The sequence below is a fragment of the Podarcis tiliguerta genome (assembly GCF_965153285.1).
Source record: "Podarcis tiliguerta genome assembly, chromosome: 6".
In the NCBI taxonomy this organism is placed as follows: Eukaryota; Metazoa; Chordata; class Lepidosauria; order Squamata; family Lacertidae; genus Podarcis; species Podarcis tiliguerta.
In genome coordinates this window covers 45,096,102-45,118,072 of record NC_139539.1, presented here as the reverse complement: position 1 = coordinate 45,118,072, position 21,971 = coordinate 45,096,102, and the positions used below count along the sequence as shown (strand labels likewise).

Here is a 21,971-nt window from a genome sequence, read left to right as displayed (position 1 = left end):
GAGAGTTGGGGCGCCCTCCAGAACAATATGTATCATGATGCAGAGTGTTGCAGAAGATCGGAGGATTCATGAAAATTGGGTGGATGCACAGAAGTGCTTTCTATTTGCACAAAGCAGTCAAAAGCATTATTATATGATATAGAACCCAGCATCTTTAGAGATTTTTGCTGCTTTAAAAAGTTGAGCTGCTTCTTTAAGAACAACAAAATTCCATTCATACCTATATGAGATTTCCGCCCATTCCTTTTAACTGTTTTTAAAAAGACCACTTACCTAGAAACTTACACACCAATTGGTCTGTGGCATAAGCAGCAGTGATTTCATTGGGCCTCTGTAGCAAGCAGACGTTGTGCACCTGACAACTGCCTCTTGGACTGGATTTTGTTATAAAAATGAGACAGAGACAACAGGGGCTATAATGCAATCTATGATCAGCTTTTTCAATGGTATGGAATACTTTCCATAGGAAGCATATTGTTTTTCTCCCCTCCCTGGTTACTATGCACCCCAGACCAATCACTGTCACCTTTGACATTTTAGGGAGGAATTGTGGGGATGGGAATCCTGAGCTGATGAGTGATAACTCTTCCATACCCCTTCTCGTGTCCCTCTGACCCACTTTATTTTTGGAAGCTCTTGACTGCTGGATTAACCAGGGTCCCATCATTCTTGCCGCTTTAACTTTCACTGGAGCCAGCCAAGCTGCACGAATCAATGCTGAGCTTTAATCTAATCTTTGGAATGTGGTGCTGGGATTGTGGCTCCATCTCTTTCCCAGCTGCTGCTGAACTCCTTCTAGGGCAGTACTCTGCCTCTGTGCAGCCAGACACTGCACAGGAAGACAACCGAAATTGTGCAGTGTGCAGAGCACACAGTGGTGGTATGCTTTGGATTTGGTGTAGAAATCCTCATTGTGTTTGGTTCATTTATTTTGAGTATGCATCAGTGACAAACTGAAAACCCCCCTGCAAAATAGAAGGATGCCTCTGCAGAACCTTTATCATTCCATGAAAGCAGTCCAGGCAGTGGGCATATGGCATGTAGTTAACAGGACGCTATGCTATGGACATGTTTCAAACTAGAATCTTCCTCGTGGAGATTTTACGTCATAAACACGAACAACACTATAGATCAGAGCATTGGAGGAATCTCAAAAGTTATCTAGTTCAAGCCCCTACAAATGCAGGGAATCCACTACTACAGCATCCCTGAAATGTTGCCCTGCAACCTCTGCTCAGGAACCTCTAATGAATGAGGCATTGCATTGCGAATCCAACTAATTTACATTTCAGTAAGCTGTTATAGAAAACAAACGAACAGATTTATTTATTTTTTAAAGTCTATCCATTTCTGAAACAATTTTCAAAATAAATTCAAGCCTTATGTTTTTATGTTGCAATATTGCTTATCCTGACAAAATACTGCTTTACTTTACTGTATTATACAAAGGTTGTGTTTGCACTCCCATTTGCTGTGCACTCACTGCGTTCACATGAAGTTCTCCAAATGCACATGTATCCTGTACTTCCCTATAAAATGCTGCTGTTTGATGCATTGCCAGCTTCTCACAGATTGGAGTCCTTGAGCTGTTCCTTAAACTGACGTTGCTGCCTCCTCTGTGTGTACAGAAACAGAAACTAATCTGACCAGTCCTTTTTTTCTGGGGGTACACAGGGGTACGCATACCCCTAAACATTTTGTGAGTCTAAGTTTGGCCTCATTGAGGGGCAGTATGTCAATATGAGTAGGAAAATGAGAGTACCCCTAAACATTTTTTTTAGAAAAAAAGCCCTGAATCTGATACTTTGCAATTTGCATTCCACAGGATTCAGATTGCAACAGAGTAAAATGCAACTTGAGAAATAAAAAGCAATACAGATACAGTTGGAGGTTGATATGAATATTGAATGCAGACATGCTGCAGACCACCTGAATGAAGCTGAGTTTGGGAACCCCTGCTGTACAACTTCATGGCTTGTTGGTCACAGTTTGCAATTAATCTTAACTGTGTCTGCTGTAGATAAGGCTACTTTAAAAATCACTGTCTTATTAGTGTCATGCAGCAGTCCAAACTCTTCCCAGCTCTGCCTGCTGGCAGGGTGTCTAAAAACCACAAGTACAAGTCTAATATTCTCCGATGGTCTGTTTATAAGAGTTGCCCTTTTGTCAATGTGTGTGTTTATATCCTCTGCTCATCTGGGTCTACCCCCTAGGATATTTTCTAATTATAAAGGTGCCTACAGAGGACAGCGCCTTGCAATCCAGGCTCAGGAAATATTTATTTGGCCAGAAGCAAAGATGAAATAAGACACTGTCTGTATTGGACAGGGTTGGGATGTGCTCTTTAGAATAAAAGGGACAGCTTGTTATCAAAACAAAACGGATCCCTGGATACGTTGTTGGGCAGTGATTCCTGCTCCCCTCCTGTAACTACTGCAAGACAAATAAACAATAAACAAGCACACTTAGTAGCAGTAGCAACCAGAGTGTATCTTCCTTTGCAGCAGCCCACCCACCCAGTCTGCTTATTTTCCAGTGATTTCAGGGACAGATTGGCATGCTTTTATGCCTCTGTACAGATTTGCTACATGCTATAGAACCATACCCAGGACTACAACAATACGGAGAAGCAATCAGGAGAGCAATGCTGGCACTCTTGTCTCAGGCTGACTTGGATTGTCTTAATTAGTAGGTATCAGTTAATTTTTCTGTGGCACATCAAAGCTACCGCTTATGAGCACCCTTGTTAAATACTTAGAAGGCAAACAAAAGTGTTAATCTAGTGGAATCTACCACTATGTATATTCTTCAACAACCTGATGACTAGGTATTATTTTACAGAGAGGGACAAGCACACACAACCTGTTAGCCCTTCAAAGAGCTTAGAGAGCTGTGACATTGACATTCGCTTATGCTAGTTCATGAAAAATAAGACTGGGAAATAGCAGTTTAAGGAATGCTGGCATTCATCATTCTTTCCATTTCTGCTTGACCTTAGACCACTGTAGCCAAAGGACATTGAATATTGCAAATAAAAGGAGCCCCATGGGGTGTTGTATATCTAAGATGTAACCACCCTGAGATCTATGGGTATAGAGTGATATATAAATTTAATAAACAACAACAATAATTTTAAACCATTTATATATAAAACTGTATTGGGTAAGTGCACAAATGTGATTTCAACTGTGTATGAGCATCAGGGCTTTGAGATAAACTACGACTCCAAGCAAATTCTATTCCAGATGTAAGAGCCATGCTCCTCACCCTCCTAGTTCTATATAACAATTTTTTTTTTGGCCTTGTGACAGGTGAGGAAGCATTGGAGCTTAATGGCAGAGCATATGATTTGCATTCTAAATATTCCACCAGGTACAATCCCTGACATTTCCAAGTAGGACTGAGAAAGGTCCTTCTTGGAAAAGCTTGGAGAGCTACTGAAAGTGTAGGCAGTATTAAGCTTGATGAACCAATGGCTTAGCATAAGACATTCTCTCTCTAAATAATAATTAAAATAATAATAATAATAATAATAATAATAATAATAATAATAATAATAATAATGGTGCAGTGGAATTTCCCTTTTTGCATAGTTTTACAGAAATTTATAAATAGGTATATCTGCTCTCTAACCACCCATCTTCATAAGCTCTGTGGAAGCCTTCTTGATTAAAAGGAGGGGTGTAGAGTGATTAAAAATAAGTAAATGAAACAATTTATTTTACATATATGGCTTAATGATTTGATTCAGTGCAAGACTCCATGGTTCTTAAGCAGGAAACCCAAGTGAAGAACTGAGTAAGCTTGAAATAGCATGAAACTGCCTTTAATTTTGGAACAGAGCCAATTGGTTTGTTCAGTCATAAAGTCATGTATGCTTGATAGCTTATTAGAACTCTTCAGATTTCAGCAAATAAAATGCAGGCTATTAACATAAGGAAAGCATGCAGCTTCATATACATTTGAAACATTGATTGGATCGGGAATTGCATGGGTTGACACTGGTGTTGAGACTGTTTACATGTAAAAGTATCTTGGCAGGTAGTAAATGTGGATGTGGTCTTTCAGTAAGATCAGCCAAAGCATTAACTTGGCATGGAGTACATTATCTCCCTGAAGGCTGGGGGAATTGGAAAGGTGTCTTTGTTTGTGGTGGCGCCAGTGGTGTATGAATATCTCAGTTGTATGCCAGCATCAGATGACTTGTCTAGCTTCGGGGCTCGACAGAAACAAAATAAATACAGTGCTCATAAGCTTGCATGTAACACAATGTTAAATGATACAGATATTTTACCTGTTTTGAAATGCCTCTGAATACCAATTGCCGAGGAACCACAGCAGGAGATGGTGTGCACATCTCCTGATTTTAGGCTTCCTAGAGGCACCACCTGGTTGACCACTCTGGAAAAGAGGATGCTGGACTAGATGAGACTTTGGTCTGATCCAGCAGGACTCTTCTTTATGTTGTTTATTTTAAAATGTCTCCCCTGTTCCCCACTCCAACTATGGTGGTAACTCAGAACAGCTAACAACATAGAAAATCATCAAGACAATATTAAAAGCAACAAGAGATTCTTGTTTCAGCCTCCTAAAAAGACCTGAAGTAGACATGAAGCCACAGGCAACCGTGCTGTAACCAAGAATACTCTGATCCTTGTGCCTGTAGTATTGAATGACAGTCACTGGAGTTACCTGAAGCAGAATTTTGGAAATCGAGTGGAGTATGTAGCAGGGCAGGTGCTTAGGATCTACAGGACTCACGCATGCTTGCACGTTCTCCAGAACTCTTTTGTAGGCTAAATGGTTTAGGGCAGGCATAGGCAAACTCGGCCCTCCAGATGGAGGCATAGGCAAACTCGGCCCTCCAGATGTTTTGGGACAACTCCCATCATCCCTGACCACTGGTCCTGTTAGCTAGGGATGATGGGAGTTGTAGTCCCAAAACATCTGGAGGGCTGTTTGCCTATGCCTGGTTTAGGGCTATAAAGGTGAGAACTAGCAAGGTGAGTTAAGGCCAGAACAGGTGATCAAGGCAGATCAAATGGGACTGCAGTTATAGGCTTGGCCAGCATTAGCTTGGCCAGCAGCATTTTGAACCAATTTACATTTCTGAACACTTTTCATAGGCAGCCCTGTATAAAGTTCATTGCAGTAGTTCAGTTTGGATGTTCTTGGTGCATGAATAACCATGGCCAAGTCCATCTAGAAATAGTGTTGGATCAAGAAACCCTCTGAAGCTGTGAACTTCCAGCATAAGGGAGCGTTCGACTCCATCCAGCACAGTCTGTACCTCAAGCCCTGGACTAACTGATCTACCAGTAAATAGTACTTCTGAGATCTGGATTAAATTTCACTTTATTCCCTATATCCATTACCTTACTGCCATTCAGCATTGCTTCAAGATTACCATTCCCTCCCTAGAATCTGTAAAAATGAGAGAGATACTTGATTATGGTTATAGCTATCTGTTCGTGATACAGGTCAGAGTGGTGTTGGAATGCTGATGTTGCAAACTAAATTTGTTTCGTATAATTTACCCCTTAAACTCTTACCAGGAGATAAGAAAAACTCCAAAATCTGTATTAGGGCAATACCTTATTACATTGGTCAACAAAAACATAAATAATGTGCAAGCATGCATGTTCTCCAGAACTCTTTTGTAGGCTAAATGGTAAGCAGAGCAAGGGGGGGGGGGGCAGAGATGGAAACACATCTTGTCTGGCACCAAACCCATGGAGTTTGCATATGGTCAGAGACTTCTGATACAGGGTCAGCCCACCCATGAAGCAAGGTGAGATAACTGCCTCAGGATCCACAGGGGCAGCAGATCCAGCCTCCAAGGAATGCATTGCCTGTTGTTGCTGCTGCTGCTGCGGTGGGAGCATCAGCTGCAGCACACTTCTTGGAGGCTGGATCTGCTGACAGCACCACCACATGCACCCCTACCTCTACAGTGGTCTCTTGGCAAATAGGAGGCACTGGTTGTCTCCTCTCACCCTTGTTCCCGATGCAGATCATTATTCCTCACTTGATCCTTCCCTGGTGGTGTCTTGGGCCAGCACTTAAGATGGAATTGGAGAGGGTGGAGCAGGGAGTTGAATGAGGCTTCTTTTAGGTGCCATGTTCCAAACTGGTCTTGGTACAACCCGATTGCTATATAGCACCTAAAAAGAGTCACGTTTTAATGTCTGCTACCTCCCCTACATTCTGCTTTACAACTCCGATCAGAGGCAGACCACAGGCCTTAACATCAGCCAAAATAGTTTTCCTCCCCTTCCTCTGCTGCTCTGCTTACCATCCAGTCTGATGAAAGGTTACAGAGAACTTAAAAACTTGCACGCTGTTTTGTGATACTTTAGCTAGCCTAATAAAGGTATTGCCCTGATAAGGATTCTGTAACAAAACCAACATAGCGTTTGTGTGCCTTATCTTGTATCAGAACAGTAATCACTAGGTGGCGCTCTGGCTCTCTAAATAATCATTGTGCACCAGGACTGGGCAGATTACATGATGCAAGTTCTTTGGATAAGACCAGCTGATCTTTTAAGGGACAGTTTCAGTGAAACATCAGCCACTCTTTCTTATTTTCCCCTTCCCAAGTAAAATGTAAATTTGTGTCACCTTTGCCAAACTATAACAGTAAGCACTGTGTTGTCAGTCATTCTTGGGAAAGATTTCAAACCCAGATATTTTATTTACCTGCATTTTTCGCTCTATAACACGCACCAGACTATAACACGCACGTAGTTTTTGGAGGAGGAAAACAAGAAAAAAATATTCTAAAAGAAATAGTGGATATATGATTTTTGTGGTTCATGCTGTGGCCACAGACATGTGATCTGACAGTGAGTTTGGAGTAGCCCAATGCAAAAATCCTGAGGATCCATGTGGATCCATGCTTTGTAACCACGGAGGAGGGAAGGAAGGGGAACCATGGATCCTCTGCTCACGACTGCAGCAGATCCCCCCCGCCACCCGCAGGCATTCGCTCCATAACACGCACAGACATTTCCCCTTACTTTCTAGGAGGAAAAGAGTGAGTGTTATGGTACAAAAAATATGGTAATTTACAATATTTATGACCTGCACAAGGCAGTATACAGACTAAATTCAAGTTATCAGGTGCTCAGAACAGATGGGGTGGCTCAGCTTGTGAATTTGTCTGAGGTAGCTGGGTGGCCACTCTTGAAGATGGACCTTTGTTGGATCTTTAGTCTGACCCAATAGTGGCAATGCTTTTATTCTTATGTTAGAGTGTATTGCAATGCATAGAAGGTGAGATCTTGCTATTTGGGCAGATCTTGTTTAGCGATGTGTTTCTATTATTTTGATAAAGCTAAATCACGTACACCTTTGCTGATTGTTTGATTCTGTTAAAGAATGAGTGCAAAGTTCATAATGCTCTACCATTCTCTGAGCCATCGTGCTCACTAGTTGACTCACACCTTTGTTTAAAAACAAACTTGGATGGATGGCCATGAGTCACCACTGAAAAGCTAAAGAAAACAGGCTCACTTCACCAAGCACGTATCTGCTGCACAAAACTGTTTACATAATTTGCATCCAGTTCAAACTGGGCTGGAAATGTTCCCAGTCAGAGGCATACCTAGCATCCCTTGCACCCCTGGCAAGGAATTGTATTGCTGCCCCCCCCCCCACCAAAAAATCTGAGAAGCAGTAGAGGTTGCCTGGACATCAGGAGGGATGTGCCTCCTCGGGGCTGGATGGGACACCCACACTGCTCTCTACCAGAAAGCTGCTCTGAGGACCCCTTTCTGTTCCCTCCAGCAGCAGCAGCAGCAGCAGCAGCAGCTTTTCCTGCTAGAGATCTCAGCAGATTCCTCCTGTGGGCAAAGCAGGGGCTGGAGTGCTGAGCCAGGGTGTTCGTGCTCTTGAGGTGTCATGGGAGGACTTGTGCCCAGTAAGTGATTGGGGGGCAGGCCAGCACCCCTGGCGGGGTCCTTTTTCACCAACCCCCTATTCCCTCTGTTCTTGAGTGTCAAGAAGGGAAACACGGAGTTGGCCTTTGACCATCAGTCATGATTTCACAGCAATATTAATAGTAGTATAAAATACAAATCATTGCATTGATTACGAAAACCTACTTACTTCTAGATTCTGGAATAAGGCAGGTTTTTAAAATTAGGACTCCAGAATCCTATCTCCCCCAAGCTTTCCAGAGCACCATTCAAGATCCCATGGAGGAGTCTCCATCACAAAGCAGATGCATTGGACTTGCCAGTCAATGTAATTCCTGTGATCACTTGTGAACAGTGTCAGAGAAGAGCTGTTGCTCTGTGGTTGTGCACATGAGAAGGTCCATGGTTCAATCCACAGAATCTCCAGGTAGGTCTGAAACTGTGGAGAGCTGCTAAATCAACATCTATGAGTACTGATCTAGATTGATCAGTGGTCTGACTAGGTATGAGACAGATTCATATGTTCCTACCCACATAGTGGCCCTCAAAAGGCATTTCAAGGCAGTCTCCAGTTTGTGTTTTAAACTGTATATGTGGGTGGGTGAAGGAGTTGATGTTTATGCATTGACCTCCAGATGTCCTGAAAACCAGCCTGCCTGCTCTGCTTAAAGACTGTGTTGCCCATTAGGAAAAAAATCCAAAAGCCACAGTAGGACAATACCTTTATTAGGACAAAGCAAAATTCACAAAGTCATGAGCAAGCTTATGTTCCCCAGAAACGGGGTTTTTCAGCCGGAACTTGCCGGAACTCAGTTCCAGCACCTCTCAGGTGGGCATCATTGCCATTATAAGGGAACAAAGGAGCCATTCATGGTGAGTTCTGGCACCTCTTCTAGAAAAATACACTGCCTGAAACACTTGGTCAGGCTGGATGTTCAACAAAACAATGCAAAGGGGAGAAAAAGCAGAATATGATGTCAAAGCCCCAAAGCCTGCAGTTTGTAGCAGTGTGAAGAGGGTATTGGGCAAACTTCATTAAGTAAGCCTCTGCTGGATGCTAAACAGATTTCAGGTTGCACCAAGGGCTACTGGGAGAAAGAAGCAATAATATCAGCTCCCCCACTTTAAAACCCCCCCCCCACAACTTATTAAATCTATTTCCAAAGGGCTGGCCATGTTAATCTCAAGCAGCAAAAGCAAAAATATTATAACTTTTGGGGACTCAAACCCATTTCCAGCAGTTGCTCGGTTCTGTCCCCAGCACTAGAACTGAATTCCTTTACTTTAAACAAATGAAAACATGGCTTGTGAAATAGCTCATCATGGTGCATTCATGTGTAACCATCTGCCCATGTAATAACTGACTTGGAAAAACAGAGCAAACCCTCCTGTCGGGTGAAAATAATTCCTGTTCCTGTTCCATTCCCAGCATCTGAGCCTTTTCCTACATTCACCCAGAAGGACTGCTGGTGTCCTTCTACCGAGGCTCCATAGAGAGCATTCTTACATACTGTATTTGTGCTTGGTTCTCCAGTTGTACAGCTAGGGAGAGGAAGGTGCTCCAGAAGGTCATAACCACAGCCCAAAGGATTATTGGTCATCCTCTCCCATCTTTGGAAGAACTGTACGGTTCCCGTTGTCTTAGGAAAGCAAACAACATCCTGCAGGATTCATCTCACCCGGGACACAGTCTGTTTGCACTACTGCCTTCTGGCAGGAGATATAGAAACATCAAGTCAAGGACAAATAGACTGAAAAACAGTTTCTATCCAAGAGCTGTGGCCTTTTTGAATGCTGTAACTCGATAGTGTGACCTGGGAGTTTGATGGGTGTTGGTGTGGGTGTGGCTGGAATGTGGTTTGTTTGGTTGTTGTTGTTGTTTTGCTTTTGTTGTTTTTAAGGGATGGCATCCAATTTCGTTGCACTGTGCAATGTTGCACTTGTGTAATGACAATAAAGAATCTATCTATCTATCTATCTATCTATCTATCTATGCCACTGAGTATCCACCTAACAGAGTGCCTGAGGCTATTCCCAACTTCACAAAACCCCCCAAAACCAGTGCTTAAACATCCACACTTTACATGTTTAGGTGTATAAAGACTTGCACCTTTGTCCTGTACACACTTTCCTGGGAGTAGGCCCTACTGAGCTCAATAAAGCTTACTCGCAAATAGACATATGTAGGATTGCACTGCTTATATGCTATTGGAATGAAGCCAACAAAAAAAAATAGGTCCTTGCCCCAATGTGTTACAATCTAAATTATGGCACTTGGGGAAAAGAATGAAGGCGGGGGGGGGGGGGAATGGGAGAGGAAAAGATAATGTATGCACCTAAAAAGCAAGAATGTGTGAAGCAACCCTCATTAGTACAATACATATATGGGTGTTCAACTCTTAATGAGTCTAGTGCACCTCCAGATTCTTCTGAAGTAGTCTTCTAACTACAATTCAGTGAAACAAAACAAAGCTAACCCAAAGTTGTAAGAAGGGCTTATCTATATAAATGTTACCTAACAACGTCGTCTCATTAGGCTTCAATCAATTCAGTGAGACTTTTCTGAGTAAACATGTATAAAATAGTGCTTTGAATGAGGATGGGAACTGTGGTTTTCAAACTCAGAATGTATAACAGTCTTCTTAATATGTGCCATTGCATTTCGTAAAGGATTCCCCATCTCCCAACCTTTAAATGCTAAATGCTTTTGTGTCAGTTAAATTAACTTCCTTCCATAGTACCAGATCTCAGGGTCAAAGGATTTCGCCAAATATGTCCATTTTCCCAGTTCCTTCCTTATTCTTTCTTCTTTCCCTTTTCAGGATTGTCTTTCCAGATACGGTAGGTAAGAGAAGAAGCTAAGGTCAGCCAGGCAAGGTAAGGCAGCATCAGCAGTGTTGCTGTTTTGTTAATAGGGTACCAGGAATACATCGTGCCCAGCACTAACCCATAAAGAGCCACAATGTCAATCAGGGCCTGGAAAAGAGAAATAGCAATGTCTAAATGATAGACACACTGGACAGAATGCAAAAGACGCAGTCTCTTCTTTTACCACAAGGGTGAGAATGATCCTACACAAAGCAAGTGGCTGAGCACTCCAGGACTGCCCCATCTGCTCCCATATACCTCTCAGGCTTTTCATGCCAGAGCTTTTTGTCAGTGGAAGCATTGCTCCATTGGCAACTGGAACAAGTTGCTGGTCCCCTCATTTCCCTGCCTCCCTTGCAAAGATCTTTGCACAATGCAGGAATCGGGACAGCAGCTTTTATTTAGCAGGCACTAGTGGTAGTGATGGCGGCTAGCTCAGTGCACAGGGTGGATCCAGTTCATAGTGTTAGAGCAAGGTTTTCCCAGGTGTCAACTATAGAATCCTTTCACCAGATATTATGCTATTGTGCCAGTAGACAGCAGAGCAAAGGATGGGGCTGGGTGGGCCATATTCCCTTTACCAGAGCAGGATAAGAGTTATTACCTTTATTACCAAATTTTCCAAGTTGTAATGTCACTTCCATCTGTGCTTATAAATGTTGGCATTCTTTCTCAGTTCCCTAGAGGCTGGAATTTAGCCATCTGAACACTCCAGGCTCTCCTTTTCTTCATCTCTAATGCAGCGCTAAGTGTCTAAATGTGCTAATCCAAACAACTCCTATCATACATATTCTCTTATTAACACTTTGGCATTTTACAGTTTAATAAGGCACATATGAATAATGAGCGCACTGAAGCTCTGGCCTTTGTTAGCTGATTAGGTCAAGGTGTGGTGCTCAGAGCTGCTTATCTCAAGACACACCATTCTCAACTGAAAAATATGGATCACCCCGATCATAACGGTGCTAGCTTCACACCCTTCTTGAGGCAACCAGCTGCTTTAATTTTGAAGGCAGTAAACAGAACTGCAAGGGGCTGATATCACTGGCGGGAGCCAGCTGCAAAGTGGATACAAGCCATGCAAGCCTTTTGCCCCAGTTCATCAAATTCTCCTTGTAACTAAATGCCAGCTACAAACATTATGGAGGACCTCGCTTGAAGACTCATGTATTGTGTGCCCAGGGAACTTTAATCTCCACTAAAACACATTAACATATCTGCCTGCTTTGTTCTGTAGCAGGTTGTGCTGCCCTCTTTTTCTGCTTTACCCTTTGGGAACATGGACAGAAAATCAAGGGCTTGGGCCAGAGAGAGCAAAGAACAAAGCCGTAAAGGAAGTAGTTCTAGTTTGTTACATTTATATCCTGTTTTTCTTACAGGGAACTTTGCCCCCATTTTCTCTCCACAACAACCCTGTGAGGTAGCTTAAGATGAGAGCTTATGACTGGCCCAAGTTCACCCAGTGAGCTTCATGGCAGAGTGGGTTTCTCCACAGTTCTGGTCTAACATTTGAAGCACTGTGTCCCACTGGCTCAACAACTGAAAGCCTCATTCTGGACCTTCCTAGTTTTGACATTTCTAGCAGAAACTCAGTATATTTTGAGGCCCAGAAATAGTGTGTGCGTTTACATAAACATGCCTGCTAGAGGATTTTTTTTTTTAAGAGTCTGCACATTCCACTGAACAATTTTAGCCCAGCAGTACAGGCAACATAATGGTACAGCAAATGTTTGGGATACATTACCAGCTTTAGGTTGTGAGCTCCAAAGAATATAGGAGTCCATGCCCAGTTCAGTGCAAGCTGAGCTCCATAGAGGCCCAGTGGGACAACTGCTTGACTGTTGAAGCCATCAAGGTCCTTCCACACCAAATATGAAGCATACCTGCAGAAAAGGAAACCAGACAGTGCTTTGCTTTTGAATGCCACATTATCAGCTTTGCTTCAGTAGGATTACTACTCTGAGCAACCCTTCCCGTGTAAGCCTTAACACCAGTGAAATGCAGCTTAGATGATGGCTTAGTACCTTTGAAGCTTTTTCAGTAGAAATCTCAAAGGTAAGGGTAAAGGTACCCCTGCCCGTATGGGCCAGTCTTGACAGACTCTAGGGTTGTGCGCTCATCTCACTCTATAGGCAGGGAGCCAGCGCTGTCCGCAGACACTTCCGGGTCACATGGCCAGCGTGACGAAGCTGCTCTGGCGAGCCGGAGCCGCACACGGAAACGCCGTTTACCTTCCCGCTAGTAAGCGGTCCCTATTTATCTACTTGCACCCAAGGGTGCTTTCGAACTGCTAGGTTGGCAGGTGCTGGGACCGAGCAACGGGAGTGCACCCCGCCGCGGGGATTCGAACCACCGACCATGCGATCGGCAAGTCCTAGGCGCTGAGGTTTTACCCACAGCGCCACCCACGTCCCTAATCTCAAAGATAAGACATAACAAATCTATGGTGCCGCTGCACAAGCACTTAGTTTATCAGTATAGCTAGAATTTCACTACAGAAAGCCTGCAACTTACATAGGAGTTACATTCTGGGGATTGCACCTAAAGCCAAAATTTTGTTCAGTGGTACCTCAGGTTACATACACTTCAGGTTACATACACTTCAGGTTACAGACTCCGCTAACCCAGAAATAGTGCTTCAGGTTAAGAACTTTGCTTCAGGATAAGAACAGAAATCGGGCTCCGATGGCACGGTGGCAGCAGGAGGCCCCATTAGCTAAAGTGCTTCAGGTTAAGAACAGTTTCAAGTTAAGAACGAACCTCCGGAACGAATTAAGTACTTAACCCAAGGTACCACTGCATAGTCAAAACCCATTGTGTTCAATGGTGGGTCCGATTGCCAACGTCATTTCCCCAGGAACCCAGCCCCCTTTCCACCCCTTTTTAGTTTTTTGCTACACGTGTAAAGCTAAATGTGCACAATATAAATGTGTGTAAGTTGTGGGATTACTCTATTTCCCAGAGCTAGTTTAATGTTGCATCATTTTTGGTTATCACTACCAATCTAGCAGGAGTTCTGAGCCCCCAAGGAATCTGCATTAAAGAAGTAGTGCAGAAGGGTCTAAGATATTAAGTGCAATTCTATACCTGTCTACTCAGAAATCAGGCCCACTTTCAATGGTACTTTGGGCTTAACTCTTAAGAAAGTGTGTTTAGGATTGCAACCTAACAGTCACAACTTCTGTCCTCCTAGATGGAGACAGTAGACTGGAACATCCTCATTAAAGGCAGCATCCTGACACTACTTAATCCATTGCAGGGGACTCTAGGATAGCCATTCCCAACATGAAATGCAAGAAGGGAGACGGAAGCAAGGAGCCACTGGGTCAGGATTAATTGCAACAGGTAGCACCCACTGAAATGACGGTACCTGAGTTAGTTGTGTCTATTCCATGGATCTATGTTGAGTGTGACTAACTGGATAAAACCCATTGTGAAGAGGAAATCAGCCAACTAGTTGCTACAAAGGCTACCATGGAAGCAGCAGAGGCAAATGGAATTGCTGTCAGTCTGTTCCCATGTATTTTTTCTTGGACCTAAGTTCCACTGAATTCAGTTGGGCTTGCTTTCTAGCATGTGCTTAGGGCTGGAGCCTTGAGTGAAGAGGAAGGGGCTGCCCTGGAAACCTTACCCCATGCTTGTATACAGTGTCGTCCAAGCAACTGGGAACATTTTATTGGGTGGCCGCCATGACGGTTTCTTCAGATCTTCAAACCACGTGGGCACTTCCTTCCGAGTGAAGAACCAGCCCAGGAATCCACCAAGATGGGGCAAGGCTGTGAAGCCAAGAGCATGGACCCACATCCTCAGCCAGACAGTTCTAGCAAATACGGATTGCGCCTGTGTCTTTGAAACTGAAAATTGGTAATTGTACACCATTAGTTATTTTCACATTGGGAGGTACTCTCAACTTAAGATGTGTTTCCTTCTGTAGGTTAAAGCAAATAAAGCAAAGATCTTTTTTCTTGTGTTGGTTAAAATGAGGGACAGATGCAGATGCTCCTTTTCCAATTATTTTTCCTTCGAGGATGCTGTTATTAGCATTTTAGAGTAAGCCATTTTACTATATCAAGAATGCTGTTAAGACCATGGCAATCTAATTTGGCAAATTTATCTCCCCTTAGCAGTCTGCTGCTGTTCTTCAAGTAGGCCACTTATGACCCGTTAGAAGCTTCATGTTCAGAACTAGCATATATGTCTTGCGTATGGGATGCTGGAGACAAAGAATAGGGGATGCTCATCTGCTGTAGGAGACAAGTTGCTGTAGTAGATAGGCCTTGATCATAGAATTGGAAGGGACCTTAGAGGCCATCAAGTCTCAGCTCACTGTTCAATGCAGGATGTGCAATGCAGGTTGTGACTACAGCATCCCTGCCAGACAGCCACTCAAGCTTTATTTAAGGCAAAGCAATTCTCATGCTTTATTTTTTCATTTGGCAAACCCTTACCTACATAATTACACTTAACAACTGTGTACCAGACAGCAGATTCTCTAGTAAGCAGTCAGGGATAATGATCAGAAAACAGATTTAGTGTGCTTCCCCACCCCCTGAAGTATGTCCCATTCATTTCAAGTAGTTATAGGATTATAACTAAAGACTTTTTAGTCCCATTGAGAGCCTGGTGTTAAACTAGAGTTTGCTGAGGATCAGATTTCTTATCAAACAGAAAATTCTGATACTGTTTGCCTTTATTGGAGATCACGAAAAAATTATTTCACACGCCCTGCAGCCTGAATGCTCTGTTAAAGATAGGTGGAATAAACAAGTTATTTTTGATCGCTTCATTTAATTCCATTGGGAATTCCCCATAGGTAAGATGTTTTTTCTTGACTGAAGTATTTCCTGTTTTCAGTTTTGCTTTGTAAAAAAATTACTTCCAGCTCCACAGACAACAGGAATCTTGATTCCCATTCTGAAGTTCTAATACGCATTCATAGTCTCAATTTGTTACACTATGATGAACAGATGAGGAGAATAGGTAACACTGTAGGGAGGATCATTGTACATTTCTAGAATTACAGTAATATTTTTTTTAAAAACTCAGCAACAGCAAGAGAGCCCTGCTGCTGCAGCCTGCGAAAACGCTTTGCACAGACGGCATATGATACAAGCTTTCGCGGACTAGAGTCGCGCAGGAAAGCTCTCCCGCCACAATCCAAGGGCGTTCGGTTGGTCACGCTTCAGGGTGACACCGGGGTCTTTGCTGTTAACGTTTCTAAAAAGACGGAGAGGTGGCTTGGCTTGACCTTCCGCCTCGACGCAGCCCAGCGTGGCTTAATTGGCTGCATGCTGTGTGTGTGCTGGGGGTGGGGAGCCATTGCGCCCGTGTTGCTTCTTTGAGAGGCATTCCGTTGTCCGAGCGGATGGAAAGTCCCGCTTTGCAACAGAACGCGACCACCCTGCCAAAGTTGCGCGGCTCGGGCGCCCCCCACGCGCCGCCTTTTGTTTCCCTTACCTTCCCGGAGCGGAACTTCGCCGTCTTGCCAGGGCGGACGCGAGGAGCGAGCCAATGGGCTTCAGCCTCTCTTAGCTCTCGCTGTGCCCAAGCTGCGGGAGGGAGAGAGCAGGGGCGAGGCGTCGCCTTTGTGAAGGAAGAGCCTGTGTGGGTCGGGTTACACAACAGGGACTGCAGCGTGCAAGTACGATAAGGAGAGAGGAGGAGATCGCTCTCGCTCTCTCCCCGGCGGCGCACCGTTTGTGTAACAGGCTGCAGAGGGCGGGGTACAGCAGCGACCCTTCTCCAAGGCCAGTCACCCGTCAGAGCTGACCTGAACGGCTTGCGGAGCCAGGCCGGGCTGAGGAAGCGCAGGCATCTGACGAGCTGGTGCAGTTCCTAGAAGAGATTCAGAGCTGAACCAGGAAGCTTCTCCTTTAAAAAATTATCCCATCTGCCATAATCAACTCGTTGAAGGGCCTTGGGCAGGCCATTGCTCAGTCCTCACCCAGAATATGGTGGTGTCCTACCTTCCAGGGTTGTTGTAAAACCTTGGTGAAGGAGATTCTTAAGAAGAGGATGAGGTGGTGAGTCGGCTCCCAGGCTGCACACCAGGAATAGAGAACCTCAGGCCCCATTATAACCTGTCCCCAGGCCATCTTCTGCACCACACTCCTTACCAGCCCTTCTTTGCACCCCGGTTTTTGACTGGCTGGAATATGTCCTTGAACTCTGATAATGCTTATTGCTCATCTAGATGGAGGATAGAACCTAGCATCCTGTACAACACTAACATTTACATTATTGCTCTGCTCACATTTGCCTCTGGCCCTTCCCACCAATGGCATGTGGAAGGTTTCACCGGAGGAAATGCGACCCTCGGGTTCCCCACCCTCCTGCTGTACACCAAAGAGAGCTGCTAGCCTAGCCTCATCCCACTGTCAACTCCTTCCACTCATCTCTCATCCCTCTGGGTTAGCTGCTGGGCATCCGGTGGTCCTCAAAGGGCCAAATTATTGTTGCAAAGGTTACCAGCCAAGATAATGTCTACAAATCTCTTTGAATGCTCTGGTCTTCCCCAGTTCCCTTCAAACTCCATGTACCCCTTCCTATGCATTTGAAACAGGCCTTTTGAGTATTTAAAGCCTTGGTGCATAAGCATGTGAGCTGTTGTGTTTGCTGTTTAATTACTGATGCTCTTTGCTGTGCAACCTTCATTAACCATATGCACTTGGGAGCACCTCTCTGCCAAAGTTAGCATAAGCCACTTGAATAAATAACAGCAACATTACAGATGCATGCTAAATGCAAATAAAAGCTAGACATCCATTTCCATTAGCGGCTTGCCTGCAACACAGAGAGCATTAAAGACTCATTCGCTTTGGCTATGGATAGTTATCTAATTTTTTATGCCTTGAAACAAGGCTGATGTGTCCAGATGGAATTTAATATTATTGCTGTTGCACATAATTAGTGTTATGTTTTATTGCACTCGAATGGTGCTAAAGAAAATTATTTGGTGGGAGACATTTGTGCTAAGGAGCAGATGTGAGCTGGTGTGATTGTGCAGAGCTTTCTGTAAGTGCCGTTAACTTTCTGCATGCAGCTGTCCCTTCAAAGTAGCAAGTGAAATGCATTAATCCAAGAATGGGCATCTGGATGTCAGTATAATGCCTGTTGCGGCAAAGAGCTTGAGCAAGCAAACTATAACTAAGAAGTATTACTACAGTCTGTGAGATCAGCTTTGGGCAGGACACCTTCAGCAAGCCTCCTCCTTTAGTCTTATCTTCTTGCTGTCATTATTGCCACCTGCTGTAAGAGATAGTGTGCCGTTCTGCTGAGTGTTTTAGGTATGGGAAGCTGGAATTAGATGTGAACGAGCATTTGCTTCAACAACACAGGGAGCAGAGATATTTTATGTTCTTCAGCATAGATAGTCACTGACTGGACTATTTATCCCAAAGCAATTTTCTTCATAGGGCCTTTGGGAATAGCTCACTTGTGTTTTCGACTTCTTCCAGTATACCTGAAGGAGTGTCTCCACCCCCATCGTTCTACCCGGACACTGAGGTCCAGCTCCGAGGGCCTTCTGGCGGTTCCCTCACTGCGAGAAGCCAAGTTACAGGGAACTAGGCAGAGGGCCTTCTCGGTAGTGGCACCCTCCCTGTGGAACGCCCTCCCACCAGATGTCAAAGAGAACAACAACTACCAGACTTTTAGAAGACATCTGAAGGCAGCCCTGTTTAGGGAAGCTTTTAATGTTTGATGTATCACAGTATTTTAATATTCTTTTGGAAGCCGCCCAGAGTGGCTGGGGAAACCCAGCCAGATGGGCGGGGTATAAAGAATAATAATTAATAATAATAATAATAATATTTATTATTATTATTATTGTTATTATTATTATTATTATTATTATTTTCTTGAGACAGAAGAGCAAAGGCTCTTGAGATCTTTGCAGCGGAGTACTTAATATTCTTCCTTGTTTGACAATAAGCAAGGAAGAACTGATGTGAAGATTGGATGATAACAGTTCTGCTACATCCAAAATTTGTCTGCGGTGTTGGCCTAGGAGAAATTTGGAGCCCCAAGTACTGCTTAGACCAGCTATTGACCCAGACATTAATTACATGTGTTTTTATCGAATGTATTTACTCTAAGAGATCAGGGAGGGTGAAAATAAAAGGCATATAGAACCAACACAGAAGGAATTTAGGACAACATTGCTGGTTCAGTCCTGATTCTCCTTGCAAGGTGCAGTGTCCCAAGTGTGTTGGTGGAAATCTGCACTTGTTATGGCTATTCTCATGTCGTACGAAGGAGCACATGTGATCCATTGTTTGGTATAGATGGTTCTCCAAGTATTGAGGATGAATATGAAAAAAATAATAATAACAGGGAGACCTGGTATTTGCACATTCTTCTGTGAACCCACCTGAAGTTATCTGCTTGGCTAGACCAGACTCAACCAGAGCCAAGATTGCAGTGTCCACAGCAGACACTTTCATAATGGAATTGCTTTGGTAATGGAAATCACACTGTAGGGCTGTAATCTTAATGCTTCTTTCTGCCTGACTGTTAAAACAGTGTGCACCTGGGTATCTAGGGAAGCAGTTGCTACTGTATTAAATGCAAACTGGAAAGGGTAAACTGTGAAGTTAATGAGAAACCCAGTTTATTTACTAAGGCCATAGGAGAATGTTGTGATCAAGGAAGGATGCAATCCCTTTTGTTAGCTCCCTTCTCGGTTGTCAGATAAGTGTTTGCTATATATGTGCATCATTGGTGTTATTTTGATATATAATGGCAACCTGGTCCCCATGCCATTAGATAAATCTGACTCTCAGTATGCAAACTGGACCAGACCCAAAGGGAACAGGCTGCATCTACAATAGTACAAGGTGTGCTGATCTCCAGTTCTAAAGTGTGGGGCACACATTTCCAGGATCTGAGTTTGGCTTTGCAAGACAAAGGTTTCAAAGACCTCCAGAACAAAATGATCTCCTTGTGCCATGACCCATGTAGCAAGCACAGCAGGAGGTAGACTTTCAGCCTGTCATAAAATATATCCGTATCTCAGGGGTAACTGCTTAGAGCTGATTTAAGTATGATGCTGGGTATCTATTAAAAACAGCAGTAAACTTACTTGTGCAAAATCACATGCACCCAGGGCACTGTGTCCCCTTCCTTGAATATACAAAAAGGATGGAGACCCTGTGGCCCTCCAGACATTGTTGAACTCCATCTCCCTTCAAGCCAGCATCAACAGTGGTCAGGGACAATGGAAGAAGGAGTGCTACAACATTGGGAGGACCACACCTTCCCAATTCCTTCTGTGCAGGTGTCATGAGTCCCAAAGTGTCACTATGCTGAAGAGTGGGGTGGGCAGGCTGGGGCAGATGAGGAAGGGGAAACCAAAAGATGACATAGGGGTGCTGAGACCAGGAAACAGGCTGGTTGAGGCAGGTAATTCCGCTTCCCAGGATGTGACTACTTTGGATGGGGAAGCAGGGTCTCCCTTAGTTACTATGTCATCTTAGGGCAAAGACATACTATATACTAAGACCAGAGGCTGCCACTGTGTAGAAATACCCTCAGACACATTGATGCAGAGACACTGGGGCATATAGGATTAGAAAAGGCTGAGGCACATTTTTTTCTGTCCTGAGCTCACTGGCGGCCCCCATCCTGTTTTATTTTTGTTTTAGTTATGAATGTATTGGTCATTTCGGTACCAATTTCTATTTTAAAAAAATCTCAAAGCAGCCAATAGAACATTACAAAATATAACATGGCTATGAGAGCCAATTACATGCCTTCCCCTTGGGTCTCTTTCTCCCCCAGGACAGCTGCTTTAAAAAAAAATGTCCTGTGGGATTAGGTGAAGGAAGCTCAGGTTAATTTGGTGTTAGGCCCATTATGGAGCTATTAGGCAGCAGTGAAGTCTGCTTCAGGACTTACATTCCTTCACTCCAATGCTACCTTAGGTGAAAATTTAATTAGGTCTTAACCTTGGCTGTTGTGGAGTTAATAACTACAATTGAGAAGTTTGGTTAACTACCATTAGAAGGCTCTCTCTTTTTGTGGGAGGGGGATTGTTAGACAGCAGCTGCCCTTTTTATGAGGGCCATTTATCTTTTGTTATGTTTAACCTTCCACTAAACAAAGAGGGAGAGAGAATCCTGCAGGAGCAAGTGCAGCTGGTAGCATTCTTGGTGTGTATCTTTTTATGGGCGTCTGCTGAACCTGCTATGAGACAGGAAGGTTAAGAATAGACTATGATCCCGCTTAAGTTACAGTAGCACATTGCTCCCCATCTGCCAATGTAATGCATGCTCAGTAGAATTGGACCTGGGGGTTACCAGTGCACTCTTGTTTCTCTGTGGATTAACCTGGTTCCTCAAGTGATGTGGGCATCCTTGGTATCCACAGCGTTAGAATTGTTGAAATAACCATTATTGTCCCATTTCTCTGGGATGCTTGTGAGAGCCTCTTGCAGACACCACCTTATCAGGAGGTCTATTCCACCCAGTGTAGGAATCAGGCCTTTGGTGTTGTAGCATCTACCCTTTGGCATTCCCTTCCCTTGAATGTTAGACAGGTACCATCTCTGCTCTCTTGCCAGCACCTGCGAAAGACGTTCCTCTTTTAACAAGCCTTATAAGTTGAGCTCTTTCCTAGTCTGCTTCTGTACTGGAATTGTTTTGAAAGGAGGGGAATAAATAAATAAAATAAACTCTGTAGACAGAATGAAAGGGCTTTCATGCGATGAAAAGGCTGGGACACGAGTGACAGCTGTTCCTCTGGCACTGCTTGGCTGCAGTTGCATCTCATTGGCATACCAGGGTGCCAGGAACACTTAGAAGGGAGAGATAGTCAAGGGCAATATCCAATGTGATGTGAGCGCACTCCTGCGCATGCAGCAGCACTTCCTTACCCCACCAAAACTGCACAAAACCTGCTCCACAGGGCTGGGCGACCCTATGGAGCAGAATGGGGGGGGGGGCACAGGTAATTCAGGCAAAGCTAGCTAAAACAACAAATGCATCAGAATAAGGGAGGCAACAGTGCCAGGACTGTTTGTCCAGCACTTGGTAACCACGATGACTAGATATGGGGTTAAATGAATGTACAATTTTCTGTTTGGATGCATTTTGTTACCTTTGACCCCTCGGAAGCAACATGATGTGTGGCAAACCTAGTGGGCCAACAGTCAGTTTCACATGCTCCTATATGTCTCTCTGTTCA

The 21,971-nt window shown here is 44.0% G+C and overlaps 2 protein-coding genes across 3 annotated transcripts in view; one reads left to right on the top strand and one right to left on the bottom strand.

The window, feature by feature from the left end:
• OARD1 (O-acyl-ADP-ribose deacylase 1) overlaps window positions 1-14,132 on the top strand; it is a gene marked incomplete at its 5' end in the record, with an annotated part of 34,776 nt that extends 20,644 nt beyond the window's left edge. The window contains 2 exons of one of the 2 annotated variants that reach the window (XM_083445977.1): window positions 10,742-10,796; window positions 14,047-14,132. In XM_083445977.1, coding sequence (XP_083302103.1) covers window positions 10,742-10,781 — 40 coding nt within the window. In that variant the 3' untranslated portion in view covers window positions 10,782-10,796; window positions 14,047-14,132. Of the gene's footprint in view, window positions 1-10,741; window positions 11,912-14,046 lie in introns of those variants that run through there. The other variant, XM_083445978.1, reaches the window with a different exon arrangement.
• LOC310679957 (translocator protein-like) lies at window positions 10,716-14,591 on the bottom strand (the record flags this gene model as incomplete). Its single annotated transcript, XM_083445961.1, has 3 exons — window positions 10,716-10,895; window positions 12,532-12,670; window positions 14,419-14,591. The coding sequence occupies 3 exons, from the start codon at window positions 14,589-14,591 to the stop codon at window positions 10,716-10,718; spliced, it is 492 nt and encodes a 163-aa protein (XP_083302087.1).
• Window positions 14,592-21,971: the final 7,380 nt, after the last annotated feature.